General features: G+C 39.3%; 2 protein-coding genes across 4 annotated transcripts; both read right to left on the reverse strand.

The window, feature by feature from the left end:
- Positions 1-1,479: 1,479 nt before the first annotated feature.
- brox (BRO1 domain and CAAX motif containing) lies at positions 1,480-13,347 on the reverse strand. Of its 3 annotated transcripts, XM_084953065.1 has the most exons (13): positions 13,248-13,347; positions 12,651-12,770; positions 12,098-12,204; positions 9,627-9,723; positions 8,820-8,915; positions 8,393-8,465; positions 7,688-7,793; positions 7,339-7,428; positions 6,506-6,591; positions 6,312-6,393; positions 5,355-5,505; positions 3,161-3,320; positions 1,480-3,072 (listed from the first exon to the last, which is right to left on the reverse strand). In XM_084953065.1, the coding sequence occupies exons 2-13, from the start codon at positions 12,749-12,751 to the stop codon at positions 2,989-2,991; spliced, it is 1,233 nt and encodes a 410-aa protein (XP_084809191.1). In that variant the 5' UTR covers positions 12,752-12,770; positions 13,248-13,347; the 3' UTR covers positions 1,480-2,988. The 3 variants fall into 3 exon arrangements, with proteins under 3 accessions (XP_084809191.1, XP_084809192.1, XP_084809194.1); XM_084953066.1 differs by lacking the exon at positions 12,098-12,204; XM_084953068.1 differs by lacking the exons at positions 12,098-12,204; positions 13,248-13,347 and adding an exon at positions 12,872-12,891.
- Positions 13,348-13,467: 120 nt separating this feature from the next.
- On the reverse strand, positions 13,468-17,687 carry LOC146371331 (alpha-1,6-mannosyl-glycoprotein 2-beta-N-acetylglucosaminyltransferase). The gene is made up of 2 exons (XM_084953064.1): positions 17,566-17,687; positions 13,468-17,450 (listed from the first exon to the last, which is right to left on the reverse strand). The coding sequence occupies exon 2, from the start codon at positions 17,191-17,193 to the stop codon at positions 15,937-15,939; it is 1,257 nt and encodes a 418-aa protein (XP_084809190.1). The 5' UTR covers positions 17,194-17,450; positions 17,566-17,687; the 3' UTR covers positions 13,468-15,936.
- Between the last annotated feature and the right edge of the window lie 2,338 nt (positions 17,688-20,025).

Raw genomic sequence — 20,025 nt, forward strand, 5'->3', positions numbered from 1 at the left:
ACCTTTTTTAAAGATCCAAACGGGACAGGCAAAAAAAAAGAAGAAAGGACACACCCGACCCATCCTTCAAATTCGGGGAAAAGGAGGACACATTTGTCGGCTGCATTCAGCGGAGTCTACGACAGCCTTCGGCGCGTCGCTGTGACGTAATCGGCCTACAAATGCATCCTCAGGAGGATGCAGCCCATGAATTTGGACACGACCAGGGTGTTAATGGGTCCTGTCGTGACTGATGTGCCAGAACACCAACAGAGCATTCTGGGATTTGTAGTATTAGCAGTAAATGCACTGTATAATACCGGCAGGCCAGCTCTAATAGTAATTTGGTATGGCTTCGCGGTCCAAATGTAATTAGGCTGCGGGCTAAATTTGGCCCGGGGGCCAGAGTTTGACACCTATGGTACAGGGTATTATAGGGTTTGTATTATTGTAGGGTCTTTACCTTACATTATAAAAATTATGCCTTCCAAACCTTAGCGCCAAAACAGTTTCTCTCTCTCTCTCTCTCCGCACCCGTAGGTCTACGGCATCTTTTTAAAAAACAGTTGAAAACTGGACAGCTTACATCTATTCAGCCAGTCATTTGGATAATCTTTTGTTTATTATGTTGCTTTTGTGTAATTAAGATTTTTTTCTTCATTCTGTATTTTTGTTATCTTTACAATATTATAATGTTCCTATCTTACATAAATAAATTTTACTTACCGACTTTGAGGGAATAGAACTGAACTGTAGTAACAATCTGTTTACCACTGAGGTAGCTTAGTCTGGTTTACACATTGGAGGCAGATGCTGTGCAGGTAAGCTATGCTAACTGTTTAGCTTTAGCTGTTGCGTTTATAAACTGAGTCTTGGCTACACAGGCATGGCCGATGACGAACATTGTCTTTGCTGTCCGCCACCTAGGTAATCGCTCTCGCCAGACTTGCATGCAACACCAGCCTCGTCATTTATGTTTATCAATCTGACTATATCGGCCACCAAGTATAAATTTTTACTTTGTTGATTTCGTGTGCTAGGGTGAGGAAAGAGAAATAGAAAAATTCTCACAGTTTGCCTGCCACAGTTTTTCAAATCCATTCAGTTTAGTTTTATTTATATGGCAAAAAAATTCAAAACAATAGTCACCACAATGAGCTTTGTATTTTAAGGACCTTACAATGACAGAGAGGAAACCTCAATCAGACAACGCTGATGAGCTAGCACTTGGCAACAGTGGGAAGGAAAAACTCCCTTTCAACAGGAAGGAACCTCTGGCAGATTGGTGTGTAGATTTGTTGTAGAGATAAAATTACAAGTCGTATGTTGTTCAAACACACATGGACCTAAGAGGAAAAGCTTTGTGTTTTGCATGTACCTGGTGGTTCTTGTTGAAATAAATCTATCATAGTCTTTAGACCAGTTGTGTCAGTTTGACCTCTTGTGGACATGATGTGACAGTCTTGTTTTTACATCTACAAAAAGCCAAGAAGAAAAAAGTGAGTTTTAAGGGAATATTTAATACCATTTGAAATACCTTTTACATGAAAGACACCATCAGAGGAGGGGAGAGCTGCAAGAGTGCACAATGTAAAACCAGTGATGTGGCACACCCTAATGGCAAACAGCTGTCTTAAAAAAGGATGTGGAACATATCCGAGTCCTGCCACACCTCCTGGATAAATTCACTGCTTTAAGTGTAATGACATCCAGTCTAATCAAAGCAAAGAAAAGCACAAGGATGAAAACAGGTGCACAACTCAATAAAAAGTCCAACTGTGAGATCAGGGAAGCAAATATACACCAAGGTTAAATGAGTTGGAGAATATTACAGTTTTGTTTCTCCAGTAATTAGTAACTTAAGTTTTGTTTTTTATTAGACCTTTTATTTTGAAGTTGTTAGAGTCTGATGGATATAAGAAACTTCCTTGAAGCAGCTCTTCAAAAGCAAGTCACACACAAAGGTACAAATGTCGATGATAGGGCCTGCATTCTGCACACTGTCAACTATTGACAACAGCACGTGAACATCTAACAAAAGTAAGCTGTTCGTGCATCAGTTCACACACTGAAACAGTACGATTGACTCCAACACCAGCAAAAACGTGATTGGACTTTATACCCTCTGAAGTGTTTTGGATTGTCTGATAAATTACCACAAACACAAATAAATTAAAACTATAGTTTTAAGGGATAACAGACACAAATTCACAACCTGATAAAGAATGATTCAGCCACAGGTAATAATAATAATATAGCTCTTTTAAATGAACAGTCAAAGTAGAAAACAGCTATGTCATGTACAAAAACTATAATACATAAGTCATGATGTAAATATTGATTGTAAACTGCTACTACAGCTAAAAGAAAACCAAACTCAACGGCAAAATCATGTGCCGTCCTTTCTGTCTGTCCAGTATTGATTGGGATTCCTATTGATCAGTGTAAATATTTAAATGACGATGTTCTGGACACGTAAAATGCAATTTAAAAACTTACAGTTTCAATTATCTTATTCCCAGATATACAGGCAGAGTGACGGAGTGCAGTTTCCCACATTTACTCTTTTGGATTAATTACATTGCATTTATATGTAGTGCTAACTATTCAATATCAAAGTTTAAATATCTACTGCATTTTTATGTTTTAGGAGGCCACTTTAAGCCTCTTTAATAAGTCAGTTTCCATTATCCGAGTTATCTATAATCAGAGCGACCAGTTTACAATGCAGCTGAAGGCACCACTGACACAACCATGGGACCCATAAGGCTTATTTATTTTCATGTCCTAATTAAAAGTGATTCTCACAGAGCGAGACATTTTGAGTATCTGGTCACATAACTGGCTCTGACTTAGACACAGTTATAACTGCTAAATGTAATATACATGTCTAGGATGAATGTACAACATGAGGACTAAATATTGCAAGAAAAGAAAGCATCTCTGGAGTTATGTGAGGAAAGTAAATGGATGTCGTGAAACAGACTGAAAATGCACTGAATGGAAAGTTTAGGAGAGGATGCAGCCTGTGTCCTTCTGAGGCTTCAAGTCAGGTTCCTTCACTGGCTTCACCTCCTCCTCCTTGGGTTTGGCCTGCACATCAAGTAATAATTATAATACCACCAACAACTATAACATTGTTATGAAATAATCTAGAATAAATAACTGATTTGGTGTGTACCTTGTCATTTTTGGCTCCCTTTGTCAGATCGAAGGTGGCGTAGACCTCAGGAGTGCACTGCTCACTGAGAGGCGGCAGCTCAAAGGGGACGGGCTCAGCCAGGCCGTAGCTCGCCTTCATGTCCAGCTGCGGCGGCTCAGCCGGGACTTTATGGAAGTATCTGTCCAAAGAAACAAGTGGAAGGAAGAATTTCAGGTTTTCATGTTTGAATGCTTTCCCTGTTGTTACAAAGACCCTTTCTAAGGGTAACTTAAATATGTACAAGACTTAACCGTGCAAATGGGAATCCTCTGTTGTGGTTCTCACTTAATCATTGTCAGCCGGGTCTTTAAATGGTTTGTGATCAACTTAACTCACAACTCAAAAGTTTTTTGCAAAACTGCCAGATGTTATTGTCACACTGTTATCAGCCTGTGTCAGTTAAGGGTCATAGTAATTTACACAGAGACTTGGTTCTAGTATCTCTAGTCTTAAATTCAATGTTTTCCTGCTTTTACCTGTGCCTGACACAGGAAAGGTACCTCTAGCCACCAGCAGGTGGCATTTATGCATCTACAGAGTGACTGGCATTAAAGTACAAAGTAGAAGAAGAAAACAACAATCACCAAACTGCTGACCAATGAAATGTGTGCTACACTGAAATTAGATGCTACTGTACAAACAGGAACAGCAACTGTTTACATAAGGATGGCTATAAACTAGGAGGTAGAGTGGGCTGTCCCCCAATTAATTAATCCAGTTTTATTTACATCTGATCTGATGTCTCAACAGGACCTGGAAAAACTAGTCCATGCATTCATCTTTAGCAGTCTTGACTACTGTAACAGCATCTTTACAGGTCTACCTAAAAAAAATCAGTCAGACAGCTACAGCTCATTCAGAGCTCTGCTGCTCGAGTCCTCACTAAGACCAAAAAAGTGGACCACATCAGTCCAGCTCTGAGGTCTTTACACTGGCTGCCTGTCCGTCAGAGGATAGACTTTAAAGTCCTGATGCTGGTCTATAAAGCTCTGAATGGTTTAGGACCAAAATACATCAGTGACCTCCTGACCCAGTATGAACCTTCCAGATCCCTCAGGTCATCTGGATCCGGTCTTTTATCAGTTCCCAGAGTCAGAACCAGACACGGAGAAGCTGCATTCAGCTTTTATGCTCCATATATCTGGAACAAACTCCCAGAAAGCCTCAGATCAGCTGAAACACTCAGTTTATTTAAATCCAGGTTGAAGACTCACCTGTTCTCAGCTGCATTTGAATAAAGCACCAAATCCACACTTTTAAGCTTAAATTTCAAAACTTACATTTAACTACTGATTTATCTACTGTTCTGATTTTATCTGTTTTGATTTTATATACTGTTTTGATTGTTTGTTTGTTTGTTAATTAGTTAGTTTGTTTGCTTGTTTTAATCAATTTTAAATCGTGCTTTTTATTTGTTTGTTTTTTTCTAATGCCTCTGTAAAGCACTTTGAATCACCTTGTTGTTGAATTGTGCTATACAAATCAACTTGCCTTGCCTTACATAGCTCGAAATCACACCAACGCTTTAAACTGTAAAAGACCCTACATTAATCCTCATGTTGAGGTGTTTCTATGTGATAAGAGTAAAAGCATGAATGTGTGTGAATGGGACAAATGTAGCTTGTAGTGTAAAAATGCTCTTTGGTTTATTCGATTCATTTGCAGTTAGAAGCAGGCGGGTTGGGTGGCGATACAGCAGGCAGGGCCAGTGCTGTGGATAAATGAACGATACTCCGCTCACCTCCAACATGCAAATATATTTAACTTTTCAGGTGACAGCTGGGCACTAAAGTGAGGTCACGCGTTAGTTTCAGGTAAAAAAAAAAATGAGAGAAAATAATATTTTGACAATGACGCCCAACAGAGCTATCTCTATGATGAACACGTGCAAATTCACAGGAACATAAACCCGAAGGTGAGCGTTTGTGCAGGTGAAGCTCAGGGTAGCCAGCTGACTGTTTAATCTGACGACACACAAATGTGCCTTTGTGTGAGTGGAAAATGTGTTGTTAATGATTGAAAACATGTCCTCAGAGTTTGACTCCTGAGCGCCACGGGAACAACGACGTAAACATCGCATCATCTCGTCACATGTGTGACAGGGAAAGTGTAGAATCTGAGCCACAACTCTGTGTCTGTGTGTGTGTGTGTGTTTGGGGTCTGGCTGACTCACATGAAGCCATTTTCTCTCTGGCACTTCTCCAGCGTCATTTTAATGAGGCCACCCAGCTTGAGGAAGAACAGCTGCTCCGATGGTTTGGCCGTCGTACCCGGGCCTTTGGTCTGACGGTATTCTTTACACAGTGACTCAGCGCGGGAGTAACCTGCACGCAGATGTTGTTGTGTTAACACAAAATATATCCAGGGAACAAAGAAGGGGAAACAATTCAAACACAACTCTAAGATCTGCTGCAGCAATCACACAGGAAGCTCCTGTTTGGTAACCTACATGACTGAACCCAAGTGAGCAGGTAACACTGAGTAAGCACTGCAGTCTGCAAAGAACAGAAGTAACAGTCTTCTGTATGGCATGGACTTCAGTTTTCTGATTAACACAATTAATGAAGTACTTTATTACAAAATTTAGTAATTACAAAATTACTAAATTTACAAAAGAATGACAACGCAAAAAAAAAGGTTTTAAAACGCACACAACAAATTTATCAGACCACAGCCTAACATAAGACTTGTGCTGTAATGAGCAAAGTCACATTTACCCCTGCAGAGAAGGGAATGTGTTTGTGTGCGTGTGTGTTGTTTTGTCTGAATTCTAATCAAACTTAGGAGTGCAGAGTTGGTTAGCAATTCATTCAAGCTTGCCTTACAGTCTTCAAGGTCAAATCAATGATTTATTAGTGCAAAAGTCTTATACCTTATAAACTGTGATTTGTGTATTTTCAACATAGAAACATACAGAGCTATTTAAGACTGTTTTAACAGGTTTAAGGCACGTAGGGAATGATATATGGGGATTCTTAGTATGACATTGCTCATATATATTAAATACAATAGTATTCCCTTTAAAGTAAATACTGCACAGAGAGTGAGCTGCCTGGGTGAAAGTTTGCGCTCTCGACGTGCTTGTTTACGTCTCTGTAATTGCTTTACACATTACAACATGCATACATACATTTCTCTGCTTCCTGGAGAGATCTGATAGCTTCTCCACATTTGTCACTTGCCAGCAGTGTCTGTCCATGATAGCAGTACGCCTGCAAACACAAACTCAATGACAACAATCTTAACACTTTGTTTGTTTGTTTGAATTCTGTAAACAGAATAGTTGTTTTATTAACCATAGCTGTGCTGCAAACTTTAGCTTACATAAGCCATGTAGAAGAGCTGCTTCAGTTGGAGATACTTCCTCCACTTGCTGCTGCACTCTGGCTCCAAGGTGTTCAGTGTGTGGTCTGCAGAGACAGAAAACTGACCTTCATATCTTTTCAGTAACCATCATTTTATTTTCTAGGCTCTTGGTCAAGAAACCAGAAAGCTTCCCATTGTGCCTGGTCATCCAGAAAGCACAGTTGCCTCAGTGACTTCATTTGTTGGAAGGCATACATCTTTTTATAACTTGATACCTCAAAGTCAGAAATGCTGACTGAGAGTTCTCCTGAGTTTCAGCTCTTAGCTTTGAACAGTTCATTTCATTCAATTCAATTTTATTTATATAGTCCCAAATCACCAAAACAGTTGCCTCAAGGTGCTGTATTTATAAAGCGAAGACCCTACGACAAGATGTCCAGTCTTGCTTCTTTCAACCATCTTGAAAATAAAACCACTACATTTCATTTATTTTCTCAAGCCTCGACTGCTACATCTTCCTCCTCTATGGCCCAAACAAAAAGTCACTTTCTCATTTCCAGCCGGTTCAGAAAGCAGCAGCTCAGCTTCCTGTTGGTTTCATTCGTTGCCAGCATGTAAAAGCAAGTCTGACTTGCTTTTACATGCTGGCATTACACCTTGTCTAATTTTATTCATTGTTGTTTTTCTTTTCTCTTTAATGTTTCCCACCTAAATGTAAAGACTGGTGCTCTGTTTAAATCGTCGATCCTGCTTCTCCCTGTCTGTCAAAATACTTAATAAACTGTTTCTAAAGGTGCCATACCAATAAGGTTGATAAACAGCTTTATTTTATTTGTGTCAAAAGTACAGACCAGCTTTTTGATAGAAGTTTGCAGTCTCAAATGCCAAAGCTGCGATGATTGTCGCATTGTGTTTCAGTTCAATCGCTCTGGCAATGGTCACTGTAAAAACAAAAGAGAGGAAAGAACCAAACGTTGGCACACCGTGTCAGTGATGATTAATGATTATCAGTGTAACATGGATTCTGACTCAGGCCATTAACTGTCAGATTATTTGCAGAGTCAGCCTTTTTATTTTTATAATATATAACATATATTTTATAATATAACAGACTTTAATGACCATCTTAAACGTCAGAGATGAGAGGAACAATATCATCAGCGACCTGCACGATCACTGCACAGTGATCACTGTCGTTACCTTCCTGTGCTTCTGCCTGACACTGGATGATGTATGCATCAATGACTCGGGGCTCCAGGTCTCTGCCCTTTTCAGCTGGAGTGATGAGGCGAGGGATATGGACATCCTGTAAAGAAGATATCAGAATAAATGAATAAATAAAACCTATAGCTTATATGTCTTAAATCCCTCAATCTATTTTCTTGTAGCTAAAAATAAGAAGAAGAAAAAAAAGAAAGAAAAACTGTAGTACCGTATTTTCCGCACTATAAGGCACGGGTAAATCCTTTAATTTCCTCAAAAATCGACAATGCGCCTTATGTATCAATTCTGGTTGTGCTTAATGACCTCGAACCGATTTTATGTGGTACACGACGCTCAAAAATCTGTCAAAAATGTTTTAGTATGACTTTGGTAAGCTACGAAGCCGCACCGCCAGATGGATTGTCAGAGCAATACGGCTACGGTAGTCAGGAGCCTCGGGGAGTAATCCGGGTCCTAAACTCCGTCCGTTTCAGGTCCCAAAGTCAAACGAACACTGCGGCATCAATGAGAGTTAAAAACTGTCTAAATTATTTCATCTGTAATAAAAGGAGGTAAAGTGTGTCATTAATGTTTTCTGCAGGGGAACTGCACTGATCGGCATCCACTTTTTGTCCTAAGCGTCAGTTTGTATAATAAAACCTTTCCAGTTTCCACTGAGGAAAGAATTGACATCTCCCTCACCTTAAGATTTTTGAAGATTCCAGCAGCAACCTTTAAGCTTCGGTGAACGTCTTTCGCTTCTGTCTCTGATACACTGTGTAACAGGTAAACATGAGCAGAAATAAAGTAACAACAAATAATAGCAATGATTTCAAGGTCATTTAAACCAATTAAAACCTTTCAATGAAACTAGTGGCATTAGGTTAAGTGGTGATTCTCTATGTGTTAGACCTGTGATAGAGAATTTAATAGCGTCAGATATTGCACCTTAAAAATCTAACATTGTTTTTGTAATACTTTATGTTCAAAAGTCATGATATTCTGTGCATATTCACATTAGTCACAGTGTCCTTTGTTTTTGATGAGGTATTAAAGTATGAAACTAAAGTAATTTGTAAAATGCATTCATGGAGAATAGTTTCACAGAAGAAGCCAAAAAGGCTCTTACTTTTCCTTTCCTGCCATTCTTGAGGCAAACTTTGTGTACCAGATGGCAACATTAAAGGCCATGGAGACCAGTTCAAAGACTGCATCCTGCTGGGCACTGGAAGGAGAGTAGGGAGAGACGGTGAGTTTAAAAAAAAAAAAAAAAATAAGCCGGCGAGCTGCTAATCCACTTTTCTGTGCAAGCAACCTTTACGTGGTCATTTGAGATAATATTTTATGTTGCTGGACAGACCATAACACAGGATTAGACTCAGCAAGACACCACCTAGATTAGATGGGTACATTCAGTTTGATTATTGTTATGAAATTTAATTTATTTGTATTTACTTAGCTAAGGAGGAAGGGTTTTTTTGTTTTGTTTTTGTTTGTTTTGTTTTACTCTTTTGCTTTGAGCCCCATGTACATGAGCTGCATGCTAAATGATCTTTTGTTAAAAGGGTTGGCATAATAAGCATGTGCTTCAGCCAGTACCTTTTGATTAGCCTTGTCTCGTGCTTTCTTGCTTTCTGGTAGATCTTTATTCTGTATTCATTGAGATATTTGAATGCTAATCAATAAATAAATAAATTCTTCCACTCATGACAACAAATACTGAAAATAACTCAATTGGGTATTATAATGTATTTTTCCCAATTTAAGAAGTCATCAGCTCTGCCCAGAGGTCTTCATATCAGAAGTCTTTCTGTAATGTTTCATTTAAAAAATGTTTCAAGCTGCTAGCTCTTAGATAATTCATCACTATCATTAAACATGAACGAGATTTCTTCCACTTACTCTTAGACTAGAAGTACTCCCTCTGTGTCCTTACCTTGGCGTGTTTCCTTGTAAGGTATCGGTCCACTTAAAGTTCTGGATGAACCTCATCTTGTTCTCCTGTGTAGTTCCATCCAAGGGCATGATAAAGCCTAATGCATCATAAAGATTTTTTAAAGACGGGCAAAGAGACTGCTGGTTAGATGCAGAGCAAAATAAGTGAGACACAATTCACAACCATTGAACTGGGTAATATAAAACAAAACATTCTCATTTACAATTTATTTATTACATTATTTAACCTCCTAGGACCTGACGTCCACATGTGGACAGCACATTTTGGGTTGACTAAAATACCAAATTTTGTGCTCTACAAGGGTCTGATATCCACTTACGAGGACGTTATACTGCCACTGTTCTATCGAAATTCAAAACCAATGTCCTCATATGTCGATCTCATTTTTCTCAGAAACAAAAATCAGGTTAAAAAAATAATAATAATAAAAATCAGGTAATTCTTTGTTTTTACATTCATCAGGTCCCAATCAGCTTAAATGTCAAAGAGAAATTAAAAATGCATGCCATGAAAGAGTTTGGATCTTAGGAGGTTAAATACAGGCAATTACAAGACAAGAGCAGGATCTGTGTATATGCAAGTGATGTATGTGCACAATGCGAGCCAAGAATTTTAACCTTCCTTCACACAGCAATCTTTAAATAGCCTTCACAGGTGTGCTAGACATGAGTGCAGTCAGTTCATTTCAATGTAAAGCACATGCCTTTTTTTTCAGCTGTTAAATATCGCAACGATTAGATGCAAACTGTTCATCACAAACGTTGGTAAATCAGTTTGTGCACTTGATTTTAATTTTCTCCTCCCATTATTTTGTACCATGAGAAGGGAACTCTTAGAAATACACAGTTGCGACTGAAGCAGCAGCCTCGATTGCATAAATTCCCAAGTCTTACACACAATCTTGTCACTGGGTCCTTTTTTTTTTTTTTTTTTTTTTTTTTTTTTTTTATTAACACCAGTTTACGCTGATGCAGTTCATAAATCTGGTCCATCATCTCCATGTTGCACTTGTTACATTTGCTACATTACCAGTTGGTGACAGCTTGACAGGTTTGTGCTATGGTGTCAAAATAACCACACACGGAGACTTTTCTGAAACATTACAGTAACGTAACAGAACAACATAAAATATAAATATAAAAAATATGACATTCTATTAAAGTCACTGTAGTGTTGGTATATTTTTAAACATAGTGGTTCTCAGACTTTAATGTATTTTAAACACTGCATTGTAGTATTGATGCGGTGGAAACCCAGTCTTACATTTTTATGTTAGTATTAGATCGTGTGAAACATTAAGCAGATATAGGATTAGTAGATTAATACAGGATGTTAACCACTACGCGGTCAGACCCAAATTTTATCAATAGGGTTCTGCACGTTTGTGGAAGATCAGTGTCGTTTTTACAGGGAGTAAAATGCTGAAAACCTGTTGTTATGGCCACACTAGTCCATCAACATACAACAGTATTTATACATTTTGTGCATTCTCCTATTCATTCCTCAGTTGGTAGAAACCAAAGAGCCACTCCATAAACACAGACTCAGCTGTACATCTGCTCCTAAAGGATAGCAGTCACTCTTTTGAGGATGCCAGCATTCACATTTTGGACAGATTATTTGAAAGAGGAGTGAAAGAGGTCATCTACATCCAGAACAGGAGGCTTATGACACCAACTGTCAGCCACCTAGAATGTAGTTTTCAGATCCCTTCCGAGCCCCCCCCTTACATCCCAGTAAGTCACATGGTGAGGCAATGGTTTCACCTGAAACCTCTGCTGGTAATGATGCACACCTTTTTTCACACCTTGGCTCATGATGACAACACACAAGATTAACAGTCCGTCAATGACTCTCCGAAGGAAAATCCCCCACTAGGGTTTAAATATCAGGGAGCTGAAGAAGCCTCTTGAATGAGAGGTAAGAATATCTTGAAAAATCTTATAGAAGTCCAGTCGCCTTCTGTTCAAGCTCCTTACATTAGCCATCTTCTCTGGATATAAAAAGTGAGTTCTGTCTCAGTTTGTCCTCACTACTGACAAACAGGGATGTCCAAATTCAGAGATGACACCAGTTTCAAAGGGCCACACTCAGTTAGATGCAAATACAGTGTTGTTTTTGAAGTCTTTGAAAATCAAGACTGTTTCATGGCAAACACATTCAAACGGGAAGGAAGGAGTTATTTCTCTCTTGAATCTGTCTTCCTTTATCGACTTTGCTGTCTACACCAAAAAGTTGCAGGTGCGATCTGGGTATGCATTTCTGTACAGACTACAGATGAAGCTAAGCAGGCAAGAATGTATAGAGAACCTAAACTGTTATGGAGACCAAATTAAAATTTGTTTATAGCCAGAGCTGTGGCCCCTAGGCCATAACTTTGATATCCTATCTGTATCTAAAGTTATCTTGGAAAAAGATAAAAAGATACCCTGAAATGCTGGTGAACAAACCTTGAAGAAGGGAGAAGTATGCATCTGTGGCATTCTTCATGATCTCAGGATTGCAGGTGATATCAGTGAACATCTCCAGCAGCCTCGCTCTGGTTGTCCTCAGGTCACTGAACATATCACAAATAGTACTGTTGCTTTGTGGACAGCCATATTCAGTGAGACTAAATTTGAACAAAACTCCACCATTGCCTGGTCCCAAGTCCAGGATGAGAAAGGAGGAGGGTTGAGCGTGGGGCTAGCAACCCCACCCTCTTAAAAAAAAAAAAAAAAAAAAAAAAAAGTCATGCTACAGAAACGGCAACTATGCTTCACCAGGAGTCTACAGGAAAATTGATTGACATTTGAACAAATCATTGCCATTGTTGTTTAGCAGTGAGGCGACTGAGATTAGGTGATCAAATAATGGTACCAGTAGCATAGTAATGGTCAAATGCTATTGATAGAGAGTAAGAAACTATACATAGCAGTTTATTAACCAACTGTGGTCATGGTGACGAACACAGTCCATTGTGATATCCCTGCTCACGGTGTATCAGGTGGAGATAAGACATACTTGCATATCTTATTGGCAGCCGGGCTCCCTGCCACCCCATAGAAGTTAAAGGACACAGGAGCTGTCGCCTTCAGTGGGTTTCTGTGAAACCAGTGTGCCATCCTGTGAATGAATACACACCTACAAGACAGAGGAACAGTGTGACAAACAGTTAACAGTTGAGACAAAGGCGATTTAGATGACTGACACGCTAAAATGCCATAAGTTACGTGGATGACAACCTTAGTTGTTTAAATATTAAGCAGCGCTAGCTAACCAATCTGTGACGTTGGCTAGCGTTATTTCACCATCACGGTGGCTACAAGTATCCGTGTCAGCACTCCAAAAAAAGCGCTTTTAAGTACTAACCAAACTTACTGTGAGAAACCAATAAATCGTTAACATTACTTTAAGATGCTGTGTACACTGTTTCGTTTAGTATTTTTCTTGTCTGTTCTTGACTAAAGTGCATTACGTAAGCTTCTAACAACAGCGGCTAACGGCTAACACTATGTACAGTTCCAAACGTACGGGATTCGTTAAAAAGACATTACGGCTGCCTTCTAAACAGACAAGTGAACAGAACATATTCAAATACAATAGAAACTGTTCTGTTACCTGTCGGAGCTTGTTATAGAGCTGACGTTTAATAGCCTTATTGGAAAGTCTCTTAGACTACAAAACTTACTTCCGGAAATAAACACGGCATAGTAAATAGCCAATGACAAAGCCCGATTCAGTCACCTGACATGCATCCCAGACAACGAGCTTCTGTTTTGTCGAGGGTTCCGAGTGGCCGGTGTCGTCCCAAAAAAGCCATCATAAGCCAAAGTAGTGACTGCCGATGTTTCTGTGCGGATTTTATGTGTAATGCTGGTAAATAAGCTGCAGGCACCTGGATTTACAAATGGGTTATATTTAAAACTAAGAAAACCTGCTTTGCAAGTATCCGAATGACTCTGCAGTTTGGACCCCTGTGCTGTACACCGTAATTAATCAAGTCTTTTTTGGCCACTTAACATATCTGTTATATTTGTCGAATTTCTGATGTCCTTTTGACCAGATCTCGCTTGAAAAATCTATTTTATATCAATGCCACTTTTAATTTATTGCCAAAATGAAGTTATTTGGCAATAGCAGACTAGCCACAAATAACCTTGTGACAAGAACATACTTTCTGGCTCAAAACGACGTATATAATGCAAATTATAGAGGAATCTGTGGATTACAATAGTTTAAATAACAGCAATCCGTTGTTTGGCAAATCCCCAAAATCACTTTTTAGCATGACACTACAAAGGCTATAAAGATGCAACAATAAGCTTCTTTTTAAGGTGTGACCTTCCACCTGGGGTTATTTCGTCTGCCGAGGTGCCTTGTTAATGGTTTCAAGGTGTTACATTATATTCCAACAATTTCCTGGAAATACCTTTCCAGTATATGCAAAGCATCACTTTCCCAAGAATAACCTTTAAAAAAACAAACAAACAAAAACAGACACCCATGGCATACACACTGATTTTTGATTGTCTGAAACACTGCCATTTTTATTTGATGACCAGTACAAAAACACATTCAATATGTATAAATGCCCACTGACCAGTAGGACATACTTCTATGTAGCGCTAAATTCTTAGGAATGTTTCCCGGAAGAACCAATTACAATAACTGGTTGTAACTGAAGCATTATTTAGTGAATACATTAATGGCAGTATGTTTAGAAGTGTAAAAGCAAAGTGTCACAAGGGATAACATTTATTTTATTTTCCCATCATCCTTCAAAAGTGAGCAATGAGCTAGATCATTAATATCAACACAATAAAAACAATGACAAAAAAAAAAAAATAGTTTGTCTCATTCTCAGCAAGTCAGGAATCAGCAAAACAACAGGTACACACACATACACCAGATAAAGTGTTGTGTATAAAGTACTTATGTGTACTGTAGGAATCATTTCATTATCACATTCATTTCAGTTGTTAGAGAGCACACAGAGGTGCACCAATACCAGATCACACCAGGTATTACACCTATAGTATACACAATGCCAGTGTAAAAATATTCTTTCCAAACTACAGACTGAAGATTTTGGTAAAAAGCAACATTCACATTTCACTTTCCCTAAATATCGAATGGAGAAAGACCATAAACTATCAAAACAAATGTTATTCTGCATTACTGGAATTTCTGGTCAAAAACAATGTTAACAATACAGCTTTAAAATCTATTCTAAAAGAAGGCCAGGCAGAAAAGGCATATTAGGTCAGCTTAAAGGCACTAAATGTATCATTACACCTAGTTTTATTCACCCAACATTTGCACTTGAAAAAGATTTTTTTCTATAGAACCATAACAGATAATTACATTATCATTTAGTCCATTTTGTCAACAATAAAAAGGTGCAAATGTAGAAATGCAGCATTACAGGACCCCGATCCTGCTTCCAAATGGTTCACTTTTGCATATCAGAAAGAGAATAAGCCACCTCCTGCTTTTACAACTGGGAATCAATAAGTCAGGGAGTTGGAAACTGATTAAATTGTCATTTTCACCCCAAAAGAGAGATCCCCATTTATATCAGACAGACACTGAATGTTACAAAGAAAATTCCATTTACAAAGTCATTCATTCCAACAGCTAGCTTACAAACATCTGCTGTAAGAGCTACAACGTTCCTAACGTACTGTCTTTCACACTTTGATTAAAGCTGTAAGTCTGAATTATATGAGTCTTTACTTTACAACGTACCAAAGACGCACATGAGTAAAAACATTTAATTTCAAACGTTTGATAATAACAGTGTAAAAATCATGTTGCAACAAGCTGAAATGTAAATGTAAATAAATGAGTGCAGTGCTCCAAGTTACGGAATTTGCAAATAAATTCACAAATGACAGTGTGTATGTGCACACTCCAAATATGGTTTACTCTCTGGATATGGTTTACTCTCAGTTTACAACAAAGTGCAATATATATATAGTCTAATTTTGTGGCTTGTAGGAAACCCAGAGAGCTGCTGACATTCAGTTGAACTGAGCTTGCAGGCAGCATACAGAACAAATTTCAACAAAAGGTGTTGGCACCCATACATCTTTGGTAATTTAAGAAAAAAAAATATTGTCTTTACTGTGCTGAACAATGCAGTATGTTTAGATGTGATTTGGTCCAATTTTGGGGGGGTGATCATTTAAAAAGAAAACAAACAAAAACAAAACACTGAAAGTGAAGACAACCCAATGCAGCCCCTAAAAAGCCTGAAAAAGTCATTTTCAGATGGCACACCTGTAGAATGTTAAAAAGTCGCAGTTCAGAGTCGTTTGGCGTAGTTATTACATAGAATGTGATCGCGAATGTCTCCCCATCCTCCATTCTTCATGTGCGCTTTGTGCGCCACCGGTTCTGCACCATCGAGGACAAGTGATGGAGGAAACAGGCCGGCCTTAGCTTTCTGAAGTCCTTCGTCAACCTTCTGCGCGGCCCACTCTGGTCTGCAGTTCTCCTTCTGGTGAAGTCCACAGTCTCCTGTGTGAAGAACCCTGGAGCCCAGTGCTGCCGCCACTTTGAGGGGCTTCGATATGCAGGTTCCAGAGATGTGCTGCAAAGTCCAGTCCCAGTTGTAGTCGTCGTACGTGCAGAATTCATTGCTGCACCCCATCAGCTTGTAGTACACCTCCCTGGAGATGGCCATGCCTATGTTGTGTTTGGTGGACATCCAGCCTGTGGTCAACACCTTGTTGGATAGTGCGGTGAAACCATCCAGGCCATTATGGTTACCCAAAGCCAGCATGTCACAGTCTGGGCAGTTGTTTTTTCTGAACTCGATCATTGATTTATAAAAATGGAAAAAGTCTGGTAAGATGTAGTTGTCTTCCTCTAGAAATACTGCATAGCCACTGTAGCCCTGCATCGCCTGCACTCGCTCCCACACGAAGTGCAGCTTCCACCACCAGTGGTGTTTGGTTTGAGTGATGAAGGCTTCTCTGTAATGACCGTAGGAGTCGGGGTGTTCTGCATTGAGGCATCCTGTTTCCAGAGCCCTGTCCTTGGATATGTCTCGGGGGCAGTCTCGTGGATCCTGCCCAGGAAACTCTCTGGGATACAGCTGAGTGCTGAAGGGGAAATAAATCTGCAGTACCTTGCAGAAAGTTATCCCTTGAACAATTGTGTTGATTTCCTCTGAAAAATAGTCATGGCTAAAGATGAGGAGGAAGCTGTGGACCTCAGCAGCTTTGGCCAAAGATTTGATAAGCAGTCTGAGGTATTCTGGTCTGTTGTGGACCTGCACGACCAGCACCAGCCGAGGGTCCCCTGGAAATCTGTCTGCATTGTAAACAGACTGCTTTAAGTTGGCACTGTAAACGGACTGAGTTAGCTCTGACAGCGACCTGAAGTTCAACTTTACCGGGTCACTAGAGCTCACGCCCGGGTTCTTTTTTACGGTGTTACCGGGTCCGCTTGTGTCATCAGAAACTAATAACACGCGTGTTGAAAACAAGAGAGTAACAACTACGAATGAAATGCCGAGAAGCGCGAGCAGATTCCTCTTGAGCAGCCGAAATCTCATTTTCTTTAAGTAAAAACACACTCCGGAGTTAAATAGCAGTGGCGTTCATTCAACTTGTCGCGCGCCTCTTCGCCACAAACTTCCGTGCAACATTGCGTCCTCGCGCTCCTCCTCATGAACGCTCCATTGTCGCGTGACAGTTCTTGAACCGTGTGTCAAACGCTTCCTGACGGTTGCTCTAAAAAAGATGTCGAGGGCTTTCCAGAGGAGAGCCGTGTCATTTGTTACACAGTCGCTCCTGCCGCTTGTTTTAACACCTGTGTGTGGAAAAGTAGAAGCAAGCGGTTTGACCAACTTCATAAAACTTACGTGTACATTTAGCTGTTAAGAAAAAGGGAAGTTAACTCTCCGTTGTTAGCTTGTTTTACTTACCCGAAGTAGTTGTACTGTGTCAACACGATACTACCAGGAAGAGGATGATAGGACTGTGATACATGTTGGGTTCAACTTGTTGACTGCTGACGTGTACAATCCAACCAACTGGGGGAGAGCGCGACGTCCTGCTCAGCGAATCATGATCCTGCGTATAGCTCCGTAACATGAGAAGGAAATGCAGATCAGAGCCCATTTGATTGGTAAATGATAGCGAATGTTTTATAGAAGGGTACTGCTTTCACTGCAAAGACTTTGGAATTAAATATTTGCTTATTACGTGGTGTATGAAATTAGACTGTTGTATGTAGGTACTAAAGCCAGGGAGTGAAATAAGAGTGACTGGGACTGTTTGTTTTTTGCTCTCCTTTTTTCTCTCTTTTTACTTCTCATTCGAGTAAGCGTTCTGCCCGTAAATTGAAAAAACAAATCTATTTGGGGTGGAATCAAGGTTAGGGATGCTAAAGGAGGCATGGCATTACACCCTGGTAACATTCAGGTGATAAGGGAAGTTATTTTGGGTGGTTTGGAGAGCACCCTATTAATCTGTGATGTAAGCTAGAATAAGGACTGTACATCATCTGAAATGTCCCATTCTAAACTGAACCTTTAAGAATCCACCCACGCTATAAAGCTGCCTTTTGTTGCTGTCACATCATCTCCCAGTGGAAGTAGCTGGGAACTGTGATGGCACACCCTCCCTGGGCGAGGCCTGGGATTTCAAAGTAGGAGTATTTGTTAAGTGTGTTACCCTTGGCATGTCACAACCCTCCATGTTTACCATATTAGCTACAACCACCTGGGAAGTTCTGCAGTGTGTTGCAGTAGTGAATTATATTTGTGTTTCAGTCAACTGCCTATCTGGTATACTCTTAATTTATTGACCTTACAATAAAAAAAATTAGTTTTAGGTTATTTCAGTTTCCTCAGCCTATGCTTTACACCCTGCTGGATTCTTGCCCCAATCAACGATGTCATGTCACACCAGCACATGCAATTCTGATTTTCTTTGCAGATAGGGATTGTGAAAAAAAAAAACACCAGGGAAAAAATGAATGCTGTAAATGTTGTATAGTTATACTGTTCCATACTGTTGTGACCAAGTCACTGTTCATGCCTCCTTCTACACGTAAATGTTTCTGTGGCCTTACTGACTTTGGGCTAGTTCTACATCGTTCATGAAAGGAAACACAATGGACCCCCCCGATCTGTTCAGGTCTGACTGGTGCAACACATAACAAAAGCATGAGGTGTAACTCCTGAAACTCTAAGGCTGGAAAGCTTGATCCTCCTGATAGGAAGGAACCTAACAAAAGGAGATGGAACTAAAGATGTTATGGCTTAGTATTAACAATAAATTCTTTCTTACATCACTGCTCAATTTAATACATCACTGCTCAAAGACGAAGAGTTTATCAAATACTTTAAAAAAGAATGGACTCTATATTTAGGCTTTAATGACATTCCTGGAACATCAGCATCTGTCCTCTGGGAAGCAGGGAAAGCCGTGATGAGAGGTAAAATAATCTCTTTCTCATCACATAAGAAGAAAGAAGAAAACAAAAAAATTCAGGAACTAGAGAAAAACATCAAATCCTTAGAAAAAGCCTATGTGTCACACCAAGATCAAGAAATATTAAACAAAATACGCAAGACAAAACTAGAATTAAATGAAATTATTAATAAAAAGACTAAATTCTTAGTACAAAGACTTCGCCTGCAAAATTATGAACACGGTAACAAATCCGGACAATTTCTTGCTAACCAGTTAAAAATCAATAAAGAAAAAACAACTATATGTGCTGTTAAAGATTTATCTGGGAATACAATATATGATCTTAAAAAAATAAACAAAATTTTTAGGGATTTCTATGAAACTTTATATACACCACAAATAAACCCATCTAAAAATGAAATTGATCAATTTCTCGACAACATAACTCTTCCAAAATTATTAGACACCCAAGCAATGGCACTGGATTCGCCACTGACGCCAGGTGAACTCCGGGAAGCTCTGATAAGTATGCCCAATAATAAGGCTCCAGGTCCAGACGGTTTTCCAACAGATTTTTACAAAGAATTCTGGACGATTCTGGCACCAGTTTTTCACAGGATGTTGCAGGAAATCAAAGAAAATGGTAGACTACCACCAAATATGAACTGCAAATATCAGTCTCTTACAAAAACCAGGCAAAGACCCTGTATTTCCTTCAAGCTATCGTCCAATATCCCTTATTAATGTAGACCTTAAAATAATCTGCAAAGCTCTCTCAAAGAGACTGGAGAAAATAACCCCCCCTCTTAATTCATCCTGACCAAACTGGTTTCATAAAAGGTAGGCACTCATCAACAAATACACGTAGATTACTTAATTTGATAGACTACTCATACAGTAAAAACCTTGAAACCATAATATTTTCTTTAGATGCAGAAAAAGCATTTGACAGAGTTAACTGGAAA

Source organism: Perissodus microlepis, chromosome 15 (genome assembly GCF_051167445.1).
Source record: "Perissodus microlepis isolate ML-2025 ecotype Zambia chromosome 15, ASM5116744v1, whole genome shotgun sequence".
Lineage (NCBI taxonomy): Eukaryota > Metazoa > Chordata > Actinopteri > Cichliformes > Cichlidae > Perissodus > Perissodus microlepis.

What these genes read in the sequence shown, in the direction of transcription:
- LOC146371331 (XM_084953064.1), bottom strand. Translation starts at nt 17,193, where the DNA reads ATGAGATTTCGGCTGCTCAAGAGGAATCTGCTCGCGCTTCTCGGCATT.
- brox (XM_084953065.1), bottom strand. Translation starts at nt 12,751, where the DNA reads ATGGCACACTGGTTTCACAGAAACCCACTGAAGGCGACAGCTCCTGTG. An exon ending in TCAGGCAGAAGCACAGGAAG is followed by an intron (nt 7,429 to 7,687) that starts GTAACGACAGTG and finishes TTGTTTTTACAG; the next exon opens with TGACCATTGCCAGAGCGATT. An exon ending in TCTCCAGGAAGCAGAGAAAT is followed by an intron (nt 5,506 to 6,311) that starts GTATGTATGCAT and finishes ATCTGCGTGCAG; the next exon opens with GTTACTCCCGCGCTGAGTCA.